The sequence below is a fragment of the Chelonia mydas genome, chromosome 1, assembly GCF_015237465.2.
Source record: "Chelonia mydas isolate rCheMyd1 chromosome 1, rCheMyd1.pri.v2, whole genome shotgun sequence".
NCBI lineage: Eukaryota > Metazoa > Chordata > Testudines > Cheloniidae > Chelonia > Chelonia mydas.
This window is the reverse complement of record NC_057849.1, coordinates 257353773-257371658: the sequence shown is the minus strand read 5'-3', so window position 1 is coordinate 257371658 and position 17886 is coordinate 257353773. Positions and strand designations below refer to the sequence as shown.

The following is a 17886-nucleotide window of genomic DNA, read 5'->3' as shown; positions in this document are numbered from 1 at the left end:
TATGTTTGCTGTTGAAGAAATACATATGTAACGTTGTTTTAGTTCAATAAAATAATTTAAATGTCTGCCTGGTGATGTTCTCCTCCTAATATAGCATCACAAGAAAATCCTCCAAATATTAATGATTAACCTGTTGAATCCATGATTAAACTGAGTCTTCCTGACTAGTGATTTAAATCAAATTGACCCTGGTGCCCAGTATGAGATGTCTAGGACCTGATTTTTCACAGTACTTCGCTTTATATAGCATGTTGCATGTTCAAAGTAGGGCTTCTGTTGACTTCAGCTGCAGCTGTGACTGCTCAGCACTTCTGCAAAGCCAAGCCTGGAATCGCAAGTCGGGCATCCAGAAAATGAACAACACACAATTAGTGGCCATGTGTGAAATGTATAGTTTGTGATTTGTCCAGCATCCCAGAGGCACGGATATTGTCCATGTCTCCAGGGTAGCATTCAGTTGCTTTGGTCATGAGACATTCCTTTCTCTTTCTGCCATCCCCTACCTCATTCCTACCCAGCTGTGATTAGGGGTGCGAGATGAGGTGGTAAAAGGAGCAGAAGGGTGTGGGTCTCCAGTGAGGGGTGGGGGATCTTATGGGGAGGGGTCCAGGGGATAATTAGGAATGGGTTGTAGGGAAGAGGGTTTGTGGGGGCTCAGGGAAGGGGATTAGGGGGACGGGAAGGGGATTAGGGGGACCAGAAGGGGATAACATGAGGGAGGTTAGAGAATGAGGGGTAGCAGAGGGGGTTTAGGGCTGGGGGGGCATATCAGTCCTGAATTTTCTCTTTTCATCTGTGTGCTGGTATATAGGGGAGCCCTACCTTTCTGCAGGGGTCTGAACCCCTCTGAGTACCTGCTGTGTGTGTTTGATGTAATGAGGTTGACATGGCTGATGGCAAAGTCACCTGTTCTTTGTAAACAGCTCTCACAAGGGGTTTCTATGTCAGAAGGTAATAAATTGAAAAATCTGTAATCCAGAAAATGAATAGTTAAGATGCACATCACCCTTGGGGAGGGGCTGGCCAGAGTGTGTGGAGGAACAGCCTGATTTGGAGGAGAGGTGTCTGGGTGAACCTGGAGTTTGGCTATAGAAGCCTGGCTGAAGCAGGGATAGGTGTCCCACCTGGAGGTAGGTAGTGGGAGTGAGAGCAATATAAACCAGGGTAGCATGCTGCCCTTCGGTAAGCTGCTGGCTGTGATGATGTGTGTGCAGCTGCATAAGGCAGGAGACAGCAAAGAGCAACTTCTTACATGTTAATGACTTCTACAGTGCCAACTAATGACTTAATGGGATGGGAGGGGGAGCTGGAAATGGTGGGGGATGGCATGCCTATGGTATGCATGCCAAAGATGGTATGCAAGCCGATTTTTAATGGCACGCTGCTGCCTGCCGCCAGCCCCGCTCAGCCCGCTGCTGAACCCAGGCTGGCAGCGGGCCTGCGACCGGGACCCCAGCAGGCAGCAGCGTGCCATTAAAAATCCTGCCCGCCCTGGCCCGCTCTTCTCTGCCCCCCTCGGGGGCAGAGTGAAGAAACTTGGTGCTGTGGGCTGCTGCAGCAGGGCAGGCAAGGTCCCCCTCCCCCTTCCTGCCCCTCCTCCTCTCCCTCCCTGCTGCCAATCAGCTGATGGCCCTTGCAAGGAGGAGTAGAAGTATAGCCGCAGCATGTGCTGCTCCAGGGAGGAGATGGAGAAGACGTGGGGACGGGGCCTTGGGGAAGGGGGGTGGAATCAGGGCATATCCCCTCCAGCCCCATGCCATAAGCTGCTCTGGGCAAAGGTCTGGGAGCACCCCCATGACCCTAGACCACACCCCCAACCCTCTGCCCTGACCCCTACACCCCCCCACACACGCACACCTTGGCCCCCTGCCCTGACTCCTGCACCTCCCCACGACCCCAGCCCTGACTCCAGCACCCCCACACACACCCTGCACCCCTCACACACCCCAGCCTCCTGCCCTGACCCCTGTACCCCCCCACGACCCCAGCCCTGACTCCAGCACCCTCCCACATACCCCATGCCCTGACTCCTGCATCCTCCTCACACACCCGCAGCCCCCTGCCCTGACTCCTGCACCCCCACCCTGAGCACAAAACGGGAGCTCCTGCAAACTCCCCCCCCCCCCCCCACACATTCCCACCTGCACCCCTTGCACCAAATGGGAGCTGTCCTGGTAAGCACTCCACACCCAAACCTCCTGCCCCAACCCTGAGCCCCCTCCCTCATTCTAGCTCCTGGCCAGACCCTACACTCCAAACCCCAGCCTGATCCTTTACCCCCAGCCCTGTGCTCAGTGCACTCCTACCCTCAGCTCAGTGCAGAGAGAGAGAGAGGAAGAGAATGGCTAGAACCAGGGACAAGGTAGGTACCCACTCTATGTGGGCAGGGCCAGGATCCCAGCCTGGCAGCGGGCTGAGTGGGGCCGGCAGCCAGGACCCTGGCTGGCAGGAGCCGGCAGATGGAACCCCAGACCGGCAGCAGGCTGAGCCGCCCAGCCCGCTGCCGGTCTGGGGTCCCAGCCACCGGCCCGCTCAGCCCACTGCCAGCTTGGGGTTCTGGCTGCCGGCCCCACTCAGCCTGCTGCGGCCTGGGGTTCTGGCTGCCGGCCCCACTCAGCCTGCTGCGGCCTGGGGTTCTGGCTGCCGGCCCCACTCAGCCTAGGTGAACGGAACCCCAGGCTGGTAGCGGGCTGAGCGGGCTGGCAGCATAAGATCAGCATTTTAATTTAATTTTAAATGAAGCTTCTTAAACATTTTGAAAACCTTGTTTACATATGACAATAGTTTAGTTATATAATATATAGACAGAGAGAGACCTTTGAAAAAACGTTAAAATGTATTACTGCGAAACCTTAAATTAAAGTGAATAAATGAAGACTTGGCACACCACTTCTGAAAGGCTGCTGACCCCTGGTTTAGAACGTCCCAAATCATTACCTTGAATCTGGGAGGGTATTGAGTAATTTTCAGCAGTTCTGCGATGGCCAGTCACTTCCCCACCTGGGAATAAGCTATCGGGGGGGGGGAACCTCTCTCAGGAGAGCATCAGAGGGCTGTTCCAAAATACACTCTATTATCCAGTCTTTTATAACTAACTTTTACAAAACACACTGCTCATAGTCACCCCTACTGGGTCATTACCTCTCCTAACTTCAATAAACTTATTGACAAATATTCCTAACATTATTATTATGATTAAGCTTCTATGTCAAAGGCGCCCAAAACTCAAGGTTCCCATCCACTTGTTTTCTTTCAGTCTCAAATTGACTTTCTCCCCTCCTCCCATTCTGATTAGTAGAAACTGCAAGCCTGCAAATGTTTGACCTTGCCTCCAGAAGTTCTGCTTGTTCAAATTAATCCTTAACTAGGTGGTGGTCTGTTTTATTAATTCATGGTGGCTGAAGGCCCATAACATGGTTGCAGTTAGCTTGATCAAAATCTGGGGTACACATAATCTGGGGTACCCTCTAATCCAGGGTAACACAGTAACCTTGGGCAAGTCACTTCACCTCTCTGTGCCTCACTTTCCCATCTGTAAAATGGGAATAATTATGTACTTTGAGACCTACTGATGAAAAGCACTATATAAAAAAAACTGTTGTCTTTTCATTATTACCTAGCCACTGCAGCATATCAACTGCAAACTTCGATGAGAACTACAACTACCTGAATGACCCCTAATGCCTACCAACAAACATTTTTCTCTTTAAAAAACTAGGAAATTAACTGGCAAAAAAACTTCATTCATGCAAAGTTAAAAAGTGGTAACTTGTGCTCTTTCAGAACATCCAGTTCAGCAAAACTCAAAATTCTGAAAACCAAGTGTAACGGGTTGAACCCCCCCCAATCCAGGATGCCACCTGATACACTGAGGTTTCACTGAGCCTTGCCTGCTCCACCATCCTGGATTCCCTCTCCCTGTTTTGCTGAATTAGGCTCTCCAGCCTCTTGCAGCATACACACACACACATATCTATATATATATACACAGGTAGGGCCACACCCAGCTGCAGATACAGATTGAAGTCAGCTCTGTGGGAGAGGACTCACGTGCACACACCTTTTGGGAGATAAATCCAAAATACTGTTTCGCACTATATAGGAAGATCTGCCCAGCGCAAGGTCATAAAAATTTGCTCTCTCCCTCAATGTGGAGAGAGATGTGCGCAGCTTCTTGCCCCCCCAGATATGAATTGCACAAACTGGGTTGTTATAAACAAGAAATAAGTTTATTAACTACAAAAGGTAAATTGTAAGTAATTATAAGTGATAGCAAACAGATTAAAGTAGATTACCTTAGTAAATAAACAGAAACTGCAAACTAAGCTTAACACACTAGATGGGTAAGATATAAATTAGCAAATTCTCACCCTGTGTGATAAACAGGCTGGCAGATTCTTAAGGCACAAGTTGCCTTGGCTTTCCCAGGTTTTCATACCTAGGCTAAAAATCCTTCTAGCTTGGGACCGTCACTTCCCACAGTTCCTCACGTGTTTCCAGGTATGTTGTTATAGGGAGAGTGAGGTTACCCCCCATCATGTCATTTCCCCCCTTTTATGTCCTCTCCCCACTTTGTTGTGACCTGGTTCCCATTGTGTAGTGCTGTCTCTGAGAGGTTTCTGTTGTACACAGTTCCCGGGGTAATCCTTGTGCTTGTGTGCGTTTCCTCAATAAGCCATTAACATTGTTTGGCTTTTTTACTATCTTACCTGAAAGGCTGCTTGTGTGTGTTTTCAACCTCAGGACATGTTTCAGCAACACAAACATAGCCAAACTTCATAACTTCACACACGATGATAGTACATACAAGCCAACAAGATATTACTGTCCAGCAGATCAAGACTTTTAGAATGACACCTCACAAGGCATACTTTGTAAAAGACATATCCTAATTACACGACAGTGGTGAATATTGTGGTGTCAGGGTGTAACACCAACAATTACAGAGTTAAGGTAAATGCCCACACAACCTTAACTCTTCCTTCTTTGAGCAATGCCCAAGTACACACATTCCCACTCTTCGCTGTAATTGACAGGTGCTACATGCACGTGCCCTATGCTCAAACATTGAGCCTACTTCCTCTACAGAGTATCACACTTCTAAAATTTAACAGCCACTTCATACTCCTTTACAACCCATTCACACTCACAGAATACCCTTTAAGCCTATTGTTAAATCTACAGACTGCTCTCATGTACCACCTCACTACTGACAGTGCACATGGCAAGAAGACCCCAGTGTCCTGCTACTGACACAACCTACACAATTCTCAAGATACATATGCATCTCTCTCCTTTGATTACACCCATGTGGGGACTCAGACTCGGATCACCTCATATCATAACAGCTCTGTAACAGTTCCTCAAAATTAATCCCCAGATCTCATATCACAAACATGCTTCTGCTAACCTTTCCCACTTACTGCTTCCAATATTCAGTACAGTTAGTTATAACAAAACCACTGAAAGCAAGTGGAATACATGCAGATAATTCCCAGTCTCTCTTGCCAACTCCAGGGTGGCAGAGTATGGGTTGCATGGGTGTTTCCTTAACTCTATTTCCTGGTTTTCAGAAGTTTGAGTTTTGCCAAACTTGATGTTCTGGAAGACCACAAGTGACCATAGGGTGATTTTAACTTTGCATTGACTTTTTTTGCATTAAATAGTTTCTTGAGCACAAGTCATACACAAGCTTTTTTTGAATCAGGCTGTTAGTACCTGCAGGACTGGAACCTGGGACTGTGGGATTTTGGGGCCACTGATGCCCCTGCATCACAGGAAGAGATGGGCTCCCACAGAAGGACCCTGTGTCGCTGGGCTTGGCAGGAAGAACCTCCCAGCACGACTGGAGTAGTGGCCTCAGACAGTTCCCTGATTGGCCAAAACCAGTATGTAAACCAGGAAGCCATGAAGGGGAGCTGTGTGAGCCACAGACTGCCTGCCTGTCTCTGCTCCAGACCATACCCGTGACCCTGCCTGCCTCCTGATGCCTGAATCTTGGTTTGCCCTCTGGCCTGTCATGGATTTTGACTTCCCGGTAACCTGACCCTGCCTGCCTTCTGACACCTGACTCTTGGTTTCCGCTCTTGTCTATCCTGGACTGTGACCTCCTGATGCCTGACTCCTGCTCTGACCACTAGGTCTGACCACCCACATCCTGATCATGACAGTTTACTCAGACCCTCCCCCCCCCCCCCCCCCAAATGCATCTATCTCCTCCAGAGATGATAGAAGGGGCAAGCCGTCCAACCATGGGTCCCTGAGGGCCCAGGGCCCAGTTGCCTATCTGCAGGCGGAGAACCTTGCACTACAGACCCATGCTACGCAGTGTGCACTCAAAGCCCTGGTCTACACTAGGACTTTAGGTCGAATTTAGCAGCGTTAAATCGATGTAAACCTGCACCCGTCCACACGATGAAGCCCTTTATTTCGACTTAAAGGGCTCTTGAAATCGATTTCCTTACTCCACCCCTGACAAGTGGATTAGCGCTTAAATCGGCCTTGCCGGGTCGAATTTGGGGTACTGTGGACACAATTCGATGGTATTGGCCTCCGGGAGCTATCCCAGAGTGCTCCATTGTGACCTGTCTGGACAGCACTCTCAACTCAGATGCACTGGCCAGGTAGACAGGAAAAGAACCGCGAACTTTTGAATCTCATTTCCTGTTTGGCCAGCGTGGCAAGCTGCAGGTGACCATGCAGAGCTCATCAGCAGAGGTGACCATGATGGAGTCCCAGAATCGCAAAAGAGCTCCAGCATGGACTGAACGGAAGGTACGGGATCTGATCGCTGTATGGGGAGAGGAATCCGTGCTATCAGAACTCCGTTCCAGTTTTCGAAATGCCAAAACCTTTGTCAAAGTCTCCCAGGGCATGAAGGACAGAGGCCATAACAGGGACCCGAAGCAGTGCCGCGTGAAACTTAAGGAGCTGAGGCAAGCCTACCAGAAAACCAGAGGGGCGAACGGCCGCTCCGGGTCAGAGCCCCAAACATGCCGCTTCTATGATGAGCTGCATGCCATTTTAGGGGGTTCAGCCACCACTACCCCAGCCGTGTTGTTCGACTCCTTCAATGGAGATGGAGGCAACACGGAAGCAGGTTTTGGGACGAAGAAGATGATGATGATGAGGTTGTAGATAGCTCACAGCAAGCAAGCGGAGAAACCGGTTTTCCCGACAGCCAGGAACCGTTTCTCACCCTGGACCTGGAGCCAGTGCCCCCCGAACCCACCCAAGGCTGCCTCCTGGACCCGGCAGGCGGAGAAGGGACCTCCGGTGAGTGTACCTTTTAAAATACTATACATGGTTTAAAAGCAAGCATGTGAAAGGATTAATTTGCCCTGGCATTCGCGGCTCTCCTGGATGTACTCCCAAAGCCTTTGCAAAAGGTTTCTGGGGAGGGCAGCCTTATTGCGTCCTTCATGGTAGGACACTTTACCACTCCAGGCCAGTAACACGTACTCGGGAATCATTGTACAACAAAGCATTGCAGTGTATGTTTGCTGGCGTTCAAACAACATCCGTTCTTTATCTCTCTGTGTTATCCTCAGGAGAGTGAGATATCATTCATGGTCACCTGGTTGAAATAGGGTGCTTTTCTTAAGGGGACATTCAGAGGAGTCCGTTCCTGCCGGGCTGTTTGCCTGTGGCTGAACAGAAATGTTCCCCGCTGTTAGCCACGGGGAGTGGGGAGGGTTGAGGGGGTAGCCACGCGGTGGGGGGAGGCAAAATGCGACCTTGTAACGAAAGCACATGTGCTATGTATGTAATGTTAACAGCAAGGTTTACCCTGAAAGACTGTAGCCACTGTTTTATAAAATGTGTCTTTTTAAATACCGCTGTCCCTTTTTTTTTCCTCCACCAGCTGCATGTGTTTCATTGATCACAGGATCTTCTCCTTCCCAGAGGCTAGTGAAGATTAGAAACAAAAAAAAAAAACACACTCGTGATGAAATGTTCTCTGAGCTCATGCTGTCCTCCCACACTGACAGAGCACAGACGAATGCGTGGAGGCAAATAATGTCAGAGTGCAGGAAAGCACAAAATGACCGGGAGGAGAGGTGGCGGGCTGAAGAGAGTAAGTGGAGGGCTGAAGAGAGGGCTGAAGCTCAAAAGTGGCGGCAGTGTGATGAGAGGAGGCAGGATTCAATGCTGAGGCTGCTGGAGGATCAAACCAGTATGCTCCAGTGTATGGTTGAGCTGCAGCAAAGGCAGCTGGAGCACAGACTGCCACTACAGCCCCTGTGTAACCAACCGCCCTCCTCCCCAAGTTCCATAGCCTCCATACCCAGACGCCCAAGAATGTGGTGGGGAGGCCACCGGCCAACCAGCCACTTCACCACAGAAGATTGCCCAAAAAAAAGAAGGCTGGCATTCAATAAATTTTAAAGTTGTAAACTTTTAAAGTGCTGTGCTTAAAGTGCTGTGTGACATTTTCCTTCCCTCCTCCACCACCCCTCCTGGGCTACCTTGGTAGTCATCCCCCTTTTTGTGTGATGAATGAATAAAGAATGCATGAATGTGAAGCAACAATGACTTTATTGCCTCTGCAAGTGGTGATCGAAGGGAGGAGGGGAGGGTGGTTAGCGTACAGGGAAGTAGAGTGAACCGAGGGGCGGGGGGTTTCATCAAGGAGAAACAAACAGAACTTTCACACCGTAGCCTGGCCAGTCATGAAACTGGTTTTCAAGGCTTCTCTGATGCGCACCGCACCCTCCTGTGCTCTTCTAACCGCCCTGGTGTCTGGCTGCGCGTAATCAGCAGCCAGGCGATTTGCCTCAACCTCCCACCCCGCCATAAACGCCTCCCCCTACTCTCACAGATATTGTGGAGCACACAGCAAGCAGTAATAACAGTGGGAATATTGGTTTCGCTGAGGTCTAACCGAGTCAGTAAACTGCGCCAGCGTGCCTTTAAATGTCCAAATGCACATTCTACCACCATTCTGCACTTGGTCAGCCTGTAGTTGATCAGCTCCTGACTACTGTCCAGGCTGCCTGTGTACGGCTTCATGAGCCATGGCATTAAGGGGTAGGCTGGGTCCCCAAGGATAACTATAGGCATTTCAACATCCCCAACAGTTATTTTCTGGTCTGGGAATAAAGTCCCTTCCTGCAGCTTTTGAAACAGACCAGAGTTCCTGAAGATGCGAGCATCATGTACCTTTCCCAGCCATCCCACGTTGATGTTGGTGAAACGTCCCTTGTGATCCACCAGAGCTTGCAGCACTATTGAAAAGTACCCCTTGCGGTTTATGTACTCGCCAGCTTGGTGCTCCGGTGCCAAGATAGGGATATGGGTTCCGTCTGTGGCCCCACCACAGTTAGGGAATCCCATTGCAGCAAAGCCATCCACTATGACTGCACATTTCGCAGGGTCACTACCCTTGATATCAGCAGATCTTTGATTGCGTGGGCTACTTGCATCACAGCAGCCCCCACAGTAGATTTGCCCACTCCAAATTGATTCCCAACTGACCGGTAGCTGTCTGGCGTTGCAAGCTTCCACAGGGGTATCGCCACTTGCTTCTCAACTGTGAGGGCTGCTCTCATCTTGGTATTCATGCGCTTCAGGGCAGGGGAAAGCAAGTCACAAAGTTCCATGAAAGTGCCCTTACGCATGCGAAAGTTTCGCAGCCACTGGGAATCGTCCCAGACCTGCAACACTATGCGGTCCCACCAGTCTGTGCTTGTTTCCCGAGCCCAGAATCGGCGTTCCACAGTATGAACCTGCCCCATTAGCACCACGATGCATGCATTGGCAGGGCCCATGCTTTCAGAGAAATCTGTGTCCATGTCCTGATCCCTCACGCGACCGCGCTGACGTCGCCTACTTGCCCGGTATTGCTCTGCCAGGTTCTGGTGCTGCATATACTGCTGGATAATGCATGTGGTGTTTAATATGCTCCTGATTGCCAAAGTGAGCTGAGCGGCCTCCATGCTTGCCTTGGTATAGCGTCCACTCAGAAAAAAGGCGCGGAACGATTGTCTGCCGTTGCTCTGACGGAGGGAGGGGCGACTGACGACACGGCTTACAGGGTTGGCTTCAGGGAGCTAAAATCAACAAAGGGGGTGGCTTTAGATCAAGGAGTATTTCAGGCAGGACTTCACGGAGGGTTCCAATGAGAAATGGTGCACCTAAGTTATTGTTCTTATTGGAACAAGGAGGTTAGTCTGGCCTCTGATTGATACATGGCTAGATTTACCTCGCTGCACCTTCTCTGTGAGTGACTGCAGTGTGACCTAGAGGAATGAGTCCCCTAGACGGGGGAGGGGGGGAAGCAAATGAGTACAAAAAAATCTGGTCTATTTCTTGTTTTGATCCACTCCATCTATCTTTTACATCTTTGGCTGGCAGCAGACGGTGCAGAAGGACTGCATGCCATCCACATCTCATGGCTGCCCGGCAGAAGATGATGCAATAGGACTGCTAGCAATCCGTATCGCCTGCCTGCTCACCATAAGATGGTTCAATAGGACTGACTGCAGGACTAAAGAGAATGACTTGATCAGGTCACTCCAAATTTAGTCCCTGCGCCCATGTCTGCCGAGGTGCTCCTGGCCGACGTGGCCAGGAGCACCTCGGACATGACGATGACGGCTACGAGTCGTATTGTACTGTCTGCTGCCACAAGGCAAGGGGTTGCTGCTACTGTGTAGCAATGCAGTACCGCGTCTGCCAGCACCCAGGAGACATATGGTGACGGTTACCTGAGCGGGCTCCATGCTTGCCGGGGTATGGCATCTGCACAGGTAACTCAGGAAAAAAGGCGCGAAACGATTGTCTGCCCTTGCTTTCACGGAGGGAGGGAGGGGAACGGGGGCCTGACGATATGTACCCAGAACCACCCGCGACAATGTTTTAGCCCCATCAGGCATTGGGATCTCAACCCAGAATTCCAATGGGCAGTGGAGACTGCGGGAACTGTGGGATAGCTACCCACAGTGCAACACTCCGGAAGTCAACTCTAGCCTCGGTACTGTGGAAGTGCTCCGCCGAGTTAATTCACTTAATGCACTTAGAGCATTTTCTGTGGGGACACACACTCAAATATATAAAACCGATTTCTAAAAAACCGACTTCTATAAATTCGACCTAATTTCGTAGTGTAGACATACCCAAAGCATAGGTCCTGCATGAGCAACCAGTCCAGTTACAGGCTCAGGTGGCGCAGCTCACTGCCAAAGCACAACCCCTAACCAAGCAGCTCGCATGCTCACAGGAAGAAGCAATGACCCTATGTGCCCAAACAGACCATGCATTCCCTGAACCAGCTCCCGCAGTGCCACTGCCTGAATGGTTCAGTGAGGATCATTGGAAATTCTGGGGTTTCCTGAACCAGTGCCGGCTGCTCATCCTGCTCTGCCCCCAAGTGTACCCCATAGACTGGACTAAGCTGGGAACAGTAGTCAGCCTAGTCAACAATAAAGGACTTAACTGGGCCTCCCCAGTGTTGGAGCAGAACAGCCCTGTGCTCTCTGACTGGGATGCCTTCCTGCAAGCCTTTGTGACCATCTTCAAAGACCTGCTTCACATCTGTGCAGCAGGGGCTATCCTCTGGAAACTTGGCCAGGGCAATGGCCAGCCACCTCCTAGCCTACTCATTTCTGATGACTTGTGGCTGATGTTGAATGGAATGAGGCAGCCCAACTTTACCAATTCCGCTGGGGGCTCAATGACGAGGTAAAAGGTGAACTAACCTGCACTGAAAACCCCACCTACCTAGGCACCTTTCTAGACCTTACCCTGCACATTGACTCTTGGCTGCATGAATGGAACGAGGAAAGGAGAGGTGGCCCAACAGTCCCCCCTACCTGCCCTCCATGCCAAGGCTTGTCGAATAGAGTCCTGAACCCATGCAGATCAACCTGGGTTGCCAATGTCTGACCCTGAAGAGAGAGAGAGAGAAGGCGCGTCAATGACAATTGAACCTCTGTTCTTAGTGCAGGGGATCAGTACATGCCCTTGCCTCCTGCCCAGCATAGAAGAACTTGGGAAACGGACCAGCCCAGGCCCAGTAGGGGAGCACAGTGTGGGTACCACCAGAGCTCCATGCTCCATAACCACCACCACCCCCTTTCCCTGTTCTCAAGTAGAACCCGACCTGGGAACTCTGGTGCCTCCCTGCACTTCCAGTTGCTACTGCAGTTGCAGGTTTTGGAGCAGGCACAGCAGATCTCCCCCACAGTTAGCAATGATAGACTAGGGCCGCTGCCAACTTTATAGATGCTGAAGAAGTCCAAACCCTCCAGATCCCCTTGCGGCTGAAACCCACACTGGACCTTTTGGAGATGATTGTTGGGTTGCCTCTATCATCGGGACCAGTAATCCAAGAGGCCATAGTAGAGAAGCACTGAGAAACAGTATGCCTCAATGTGATCCGGTCCCCATTCTTTGGCATTCCTTGGTTGGAGTGGCATGACCCATGTATCTCCTGGTGGCAGAGGAAAATTAGCTTCCCTGAATACTTTCAGAAAGTGTGCCTCCAACAGAGCAACCAACCCCCAGCTGACCTGCACCTGGGGCCCCAGGATGGAAGGAGACCCTTGGAAGCAGAACTCTTGACAGTGGGGGCTAGCCAGACAGGAATGGCCCCAGGCAAGAACCTCAGCCTCCTTGACAAGTACAGTAGAACCTCAGAGTTACGAACACCAGAGTTACGAACTGACCAGTCAACCACCCATCTCATTTGGAACTGGAAGTACTCAGGCGGCAGCAGCAGAGACCAAAAAAAAAGAAAAAACAAGTACAGTACTGTATTAAATTTAAACTACTAAAAAAAAAGGAAAGCAGCATTTTTCTTCTGCGTAGTAAAGTTTCAAAACTGTATTAAGTCAATATTCAGTTGTAAACTTTTGAAAGAATAACTTTTTGTTCCGAGTTACAAACATTTCAGAGTTACGAACAACCTCCATTCAAACTTTCTGGGTGTGTTTGAAAAGAAAAATGCAGACTAAATGGGTGAACCAAGTCCACACTCTTGCCATATGTATTTTTCTTAAAACAACGCTGACTGTGCCTCTAAGGGTCGGAGCTCCTTCTTCGCTAAATACAGATTTCATCCCCATTTCCACCTGGTGTTACCAATAATCTCTCCGAATCCCACTGCCACTGATGGGTTCCAACGGATCCATCTCATTCAGGAAAAGCTCAAGAACCACCTTGAAGAGGCGAAGGAGGTCTACAAGCGGCATGCAGATTGTTGATGACAAGAAGCTCCAGTATTTATGGTAGACCAAAAGATGTGGCTTGCCATCAAACACCTCCAGACCAGGCGATCCTCCTGCAAATTGGACCACCACTTCCTGGGACCTTTCCTGATATGCCATCAGATTAACCAATTTATCTTCAAACTCCAGCTTCCCCAGTCTCTCAAAATACACCCAGTTTTCCATGTCTCCTTTCTGAAGCCCTATAATGAGAACTCTCCCCCCAGCCAAACCACACTGCTACCTCAACCGCTCGAAATCCAGGGTCACGATGAATACGAAGTGCATGGCATCCTCAGTTCCAGACAGATACGTGGCTGCCTGTGCTCTCCATTGGATTGGGAAGGCTACGACCCTGAAAATTGTGCTTGGGAGCCTGCCTCCCATGTCCATGCCCCTGACCTGGTGGAGAAATTCCACAAAACTAGCCCTGACAAGCCTGGACTGACACCGCCTTGAAGGGGGGCCTGTAAGCGGGGATGATGTTAAAACCTGCAAGGCTGGTATCTGCGGGGTTCAGGGCTACTGATGCCTCTACAATCACCACAAGAGGCTTAGGCTGTGCTCCTACTTGAGGACCCTATGGGGCTCAGCTTGGCAGGAAGTACCACCCAGCAGGACCAGAGTGGCGGCCTCAGAAAGCTCCTTGATGGCCAATAGCAAAATATAAAACAGGAAGCCCTGAAGGGGAGCTGTGTGAGCAAAAACATAGACTGCCTGCCTCTGCTCCAGACCCTACTCGCAAGAGACACTGTGCTCTGGCTTCTGACCCTGCCTGCCTCCTGATACTTGACTCTGCCTTCTGGCCTCTCACAGACTCTGATTTCCCAGTACCAGACTCGGACTGACTCCTTGCTCTGACCACTAGGTCTGACCGCACATGTCCTGGTCACTTGCCCTTCCCCAAGAGGGTGTTAAACAATCTCTACCAACAAAAGACTCGAGCCCAGTGCTCTTATGCTTTCAATGAGCTACATTAGCTGGAATTTGAGCGGAGAAGATAGGGCATGTCTCCCCTTTAATAACCTGCTCTGTTCCATGGAATTAGACAATTCCAACTGAATTTGCTCAATTTTGTTTGCACAAATCAGAAAAAAAACTTCATACCAGGAGGCTCTCTACTCAGGAACTGACTGGAAGCAATTCAGATTGACCAAGCTGTCCATCTACAGAAACAGACTTGCTAGTCAAGATTTTGCAATTGCTGTGAAGGAAGGTGTTGCAGCTGGCCCAGTGCCTCCTCTGTACAGTCACCAGTCTATTGTAAGTGGACCCAGCTGCTGGGTCCCATGTGCTTTTAAGCCAACTGAGTCTGGGTAGAGTCTAGTCACGGAGTCTAGCTTTGGGTTTCTAGGGTGCACTCCCAGGATCAGGCCTCTTGTCTGAGTACTTCCTTGGGACCTGCAGTCTAGCTACTCTAAATCCCCAAATCAGTGTCCCAGACCTCCTAATTGCATATACACACAGACAGAGTTCCACCCAGCTGTGGGCAACCCTAGCTTTTTGTTTAACCCCTTTTTGGACAATGTGGTATGAAAGCAAGGAACATAGACTTTTAGTAAAGTAATCTCTTAACTGTAGTCATTTTACTCTTAAGAAAGTGCAGAGTTACAGAAATTTACAGTGTAAGAAAAGTCCTGAGATTCACCCTCATCCTAGTCTGATCTCACCCTTTCGAGAAGTGAGGTCTGCTAGTGTTCAGGCTGGGCGGAGTCCCTCCTTCTCTCTCTCCCTCCTCTGCACCTCCAGCTTACATGTGACGCCCCCCTGCTCAGAGAAGGAACACCCTTAAAATACAGTCCCTGTCTACTTTCGCCATTGTGTCCAGAGTAAGGCCTGGCCTACACCTAAAATGTAAGCCAACCTAGCTTTGTTGCTCAGGGCTGTGAAATATTTCATGCCCTGTGCAACATAGTTAGGTTTACATATCTCCCACTGTAGACGCAGCTAGGTTGACAGAAGAATTCTTCCATTGACATAGCCACCGCCTCTTGAGGGGGTGGATTTACTACTGCAACAGAAAAACTCCTTCTGTTGCTGTATTGTCTACATTACCACAGCATAGTAGTAGCGCTGCAGGTGTGCTGCTGTAGCACCTGTAGTGTAGACATCCCCTGGAAAGCTGCAGATCCACCAATCATGCTGATGATGTGGATAATCAAGAAAGTTCAGCATATAATACAAAATTGAGTGCACAGAATAACCCAGGCATGCCAACTCTTTCACACAAGGCGAAAAAAGAAGTCTTGGCTTACCTCAGAGCCACATTATAGAAATATAATAATAATAATAATAATAAAAAAATCACTGTTGCCATCACTTGGATTCAAGTGGGAATTTCTGCTTTCTTCCTTGTTGCTTCATTGTTTACAAATCATCTATGAGCGATGAGGCTGAAGCTTGAGAAGAAGATACTTACAGGCCACTTTATGAGTCTTAGTATTACAGTAGTGCCTGGAGGCTCAACCAGGTTGGGGCCCCATTGTGCCAGGCGCTGTACAGTAAAAGCCTGCTCCATTCTAAAGAGCTTACAGTCTTAAAAATAAGATTCAACAGGGCAAAAACAACAAAGAGTCCTTGTGGCACTTTAGAGACCAACAAAGTGCCACAAGGACTCCTTGTTGTTTTTGCTGATACAGACTAACACGGCTACCACTCTGAAACCATTAAACAGGGTGGTGAGGCAAATAGTGGAAGTTGTGGAGGGAGGAGCCATACTGCCATATTTACAAGCATGGATGCCAACTCTGTGGGTGCTCCAGGGGTGGAGCACCCCCAGAGAAAAATTAGCAGGTGCTTAGCCTGCAGCGGCAGCCAAGCCGCCCTCCTCCTGCCCACTGGCTGCCCCCGTGCCGATCAACTCCTCTCCCTCCCTCCCAGGGCGGGGGTGGGGGCAGAGGTGGAGTGGGGGGTGAGGCCTGGGCTGAGCCGGGGTTTAGCACCCCCGGGGAAAATTAGAAGCCAGTGCCTGTGTTTACAGAATCCAACGGCTGTGCTGCACAAGAAGTAGAGAATATTGGCCAAGATTTCACCCTCTATATCTAATTAAAACTACGGGGTGAATTTTATGAAAGCAGACTGTAATTTCCTAAATTGGAATTTGGCTAAGCACTGGGATTGACTTGCAAAAACTGCATCTGAATTTTTAATGAGCATGAGAACCGCTATTTTGTCTCATTTAGAAGGCAACACCTCCCATAACACAATGGTCCCTTATATTGTGCTCTAGGGCACTGTTTTGATCCTAATTTAGAGGGATGAATGCCATGTAATTTTAACATTCCTCCTTCCAGCATAACCTTTTATCAGACTTGTACAGGTGGGGCAGAAGTGGGAATGGAGAAACAAACTAGTTCTCTTTTATCTGCTTACTGACATCAGACTCCTAAAAACTTATGCTAAAGGAGAGCTTTGCAATCATTTCAGTTTATTTACAACTTATTTAATCACATTTGAAAGCCTTTTCTCTAACCCTGTGACCAAAAGTTTCCAGTTGTCATTGGTATCTATAGGGTTCATTTTCTTTTTCTGTTAAATTTTGTTATGCATATTACTCTTCACCTTTATTCAGCAAATTTTGATTTTGGGTGGGAACAGAATTTACAGGGGTAAACAAAAGATCATTGTTAAGCAGTTTTTAACAAAGAATATAGTTTAGTTCTTGTTTATGTGGAGTAATTTTGCTGAGAAACTTGTAATGATTGTGTATGTAACTCATTACAGACAGATATACAAAAAAATGCTAATTAACTGTTTTATCATTTTTCAGGGCAGTGTGACTGCAATGACAGTATTTTTTCCTTTGGATACAGCTAGACTTAGACTTCAGGGTAAGTGTCTAAACACCTGTGTCTTTGTGGCTCCTGTCTTTGTTTCCATTTCCTTTTAGCCTCGGCACTTCTGGGAGTAGTTGCATGGGGATTGTGATGGGGTGCACTCACCTCTTGTGAGTGCCTCCTGTCACCTGGGTATCATCCTGCACTCTTTTTCTGCTCCTGTTCCCCTGTCAGCTGTTGCTGGGCAGGTCTTCAGTGGCTCAGCCCTCCGTTCACGTCACAGTCTAAAATGAATGACCACCTTCTGGGGTATCAAGCATCCAGCAGGGCATATCACAGTGCTCTTGTTAGTGTCTTTAGCCCTGCCTCTTTGCAGAGATCTCATCCCCTTTCTGGGCTGGCTTTAAGTTCATTTCTGCCTTGTTGTAGAGCACTGCCCCCAGGGCTTTCACCCTCAAGACTTTGACTTTGTGTTCTTGCTGCCCCAGTTGTCCAGCCACATCATCTCTTAAATTCAGTCCCCTTCTGGAGTAACAAAGTCCCACTAATGGTTGGCTCTCTCCAGGGTCTTCAGCCCCACTCATAAGAACAGCCATACTGGGTCGGACCAAAGGTCCATCTAGCCCAGTATCCTGTCTTCCAATAGTGGCCAATGTCATGTGCCTCATAGGGAATGAACAAAACAGGTAATTATCAAGTGATCCATTCCCTGTCATCCATTCCCAGCTTCTCTGAACCCTTCTCAGGGCTTAGGCCACTTCCCCAGGGAACCAGGCCCGCCCACTACTCCAGGTCCCAAGTCAGGGACCCTATAAACAGCAGCCTTGTACTGCTTCCATTAATAGTTGCTGCTGCTGTATTCCCTGGGTTGCTTCCCACTGAGTCCCATCACCTTCGCCCAT

General features: G+C 49.3%; 1 protein-coding gene across 5 annotated transcripts in view; it reads left to right on the top strand.

Annotated features, from left to right (window-relative positions):
* Positions 1-17886, top strand: part of SLC25A17 (solute carrier family 25 member 17) — a 57928-nt gene that overhangs the window by 11054 nt on the left and 28988 nt on the right. For all 5 annotated transcript variants that reach the window (XM_027822701.3, XM_037882325.2, XM_043543911.1 and 2 more), the window contains one exon: positions 16978-17038. In XM_027822701.3, coding sequence (XP_027678502.1) covers positions 16978-17038 — 61 coding nt within the window. The remainder of the gene's footprint in view (positions 1-16977; positions 17039-17886) is intronic.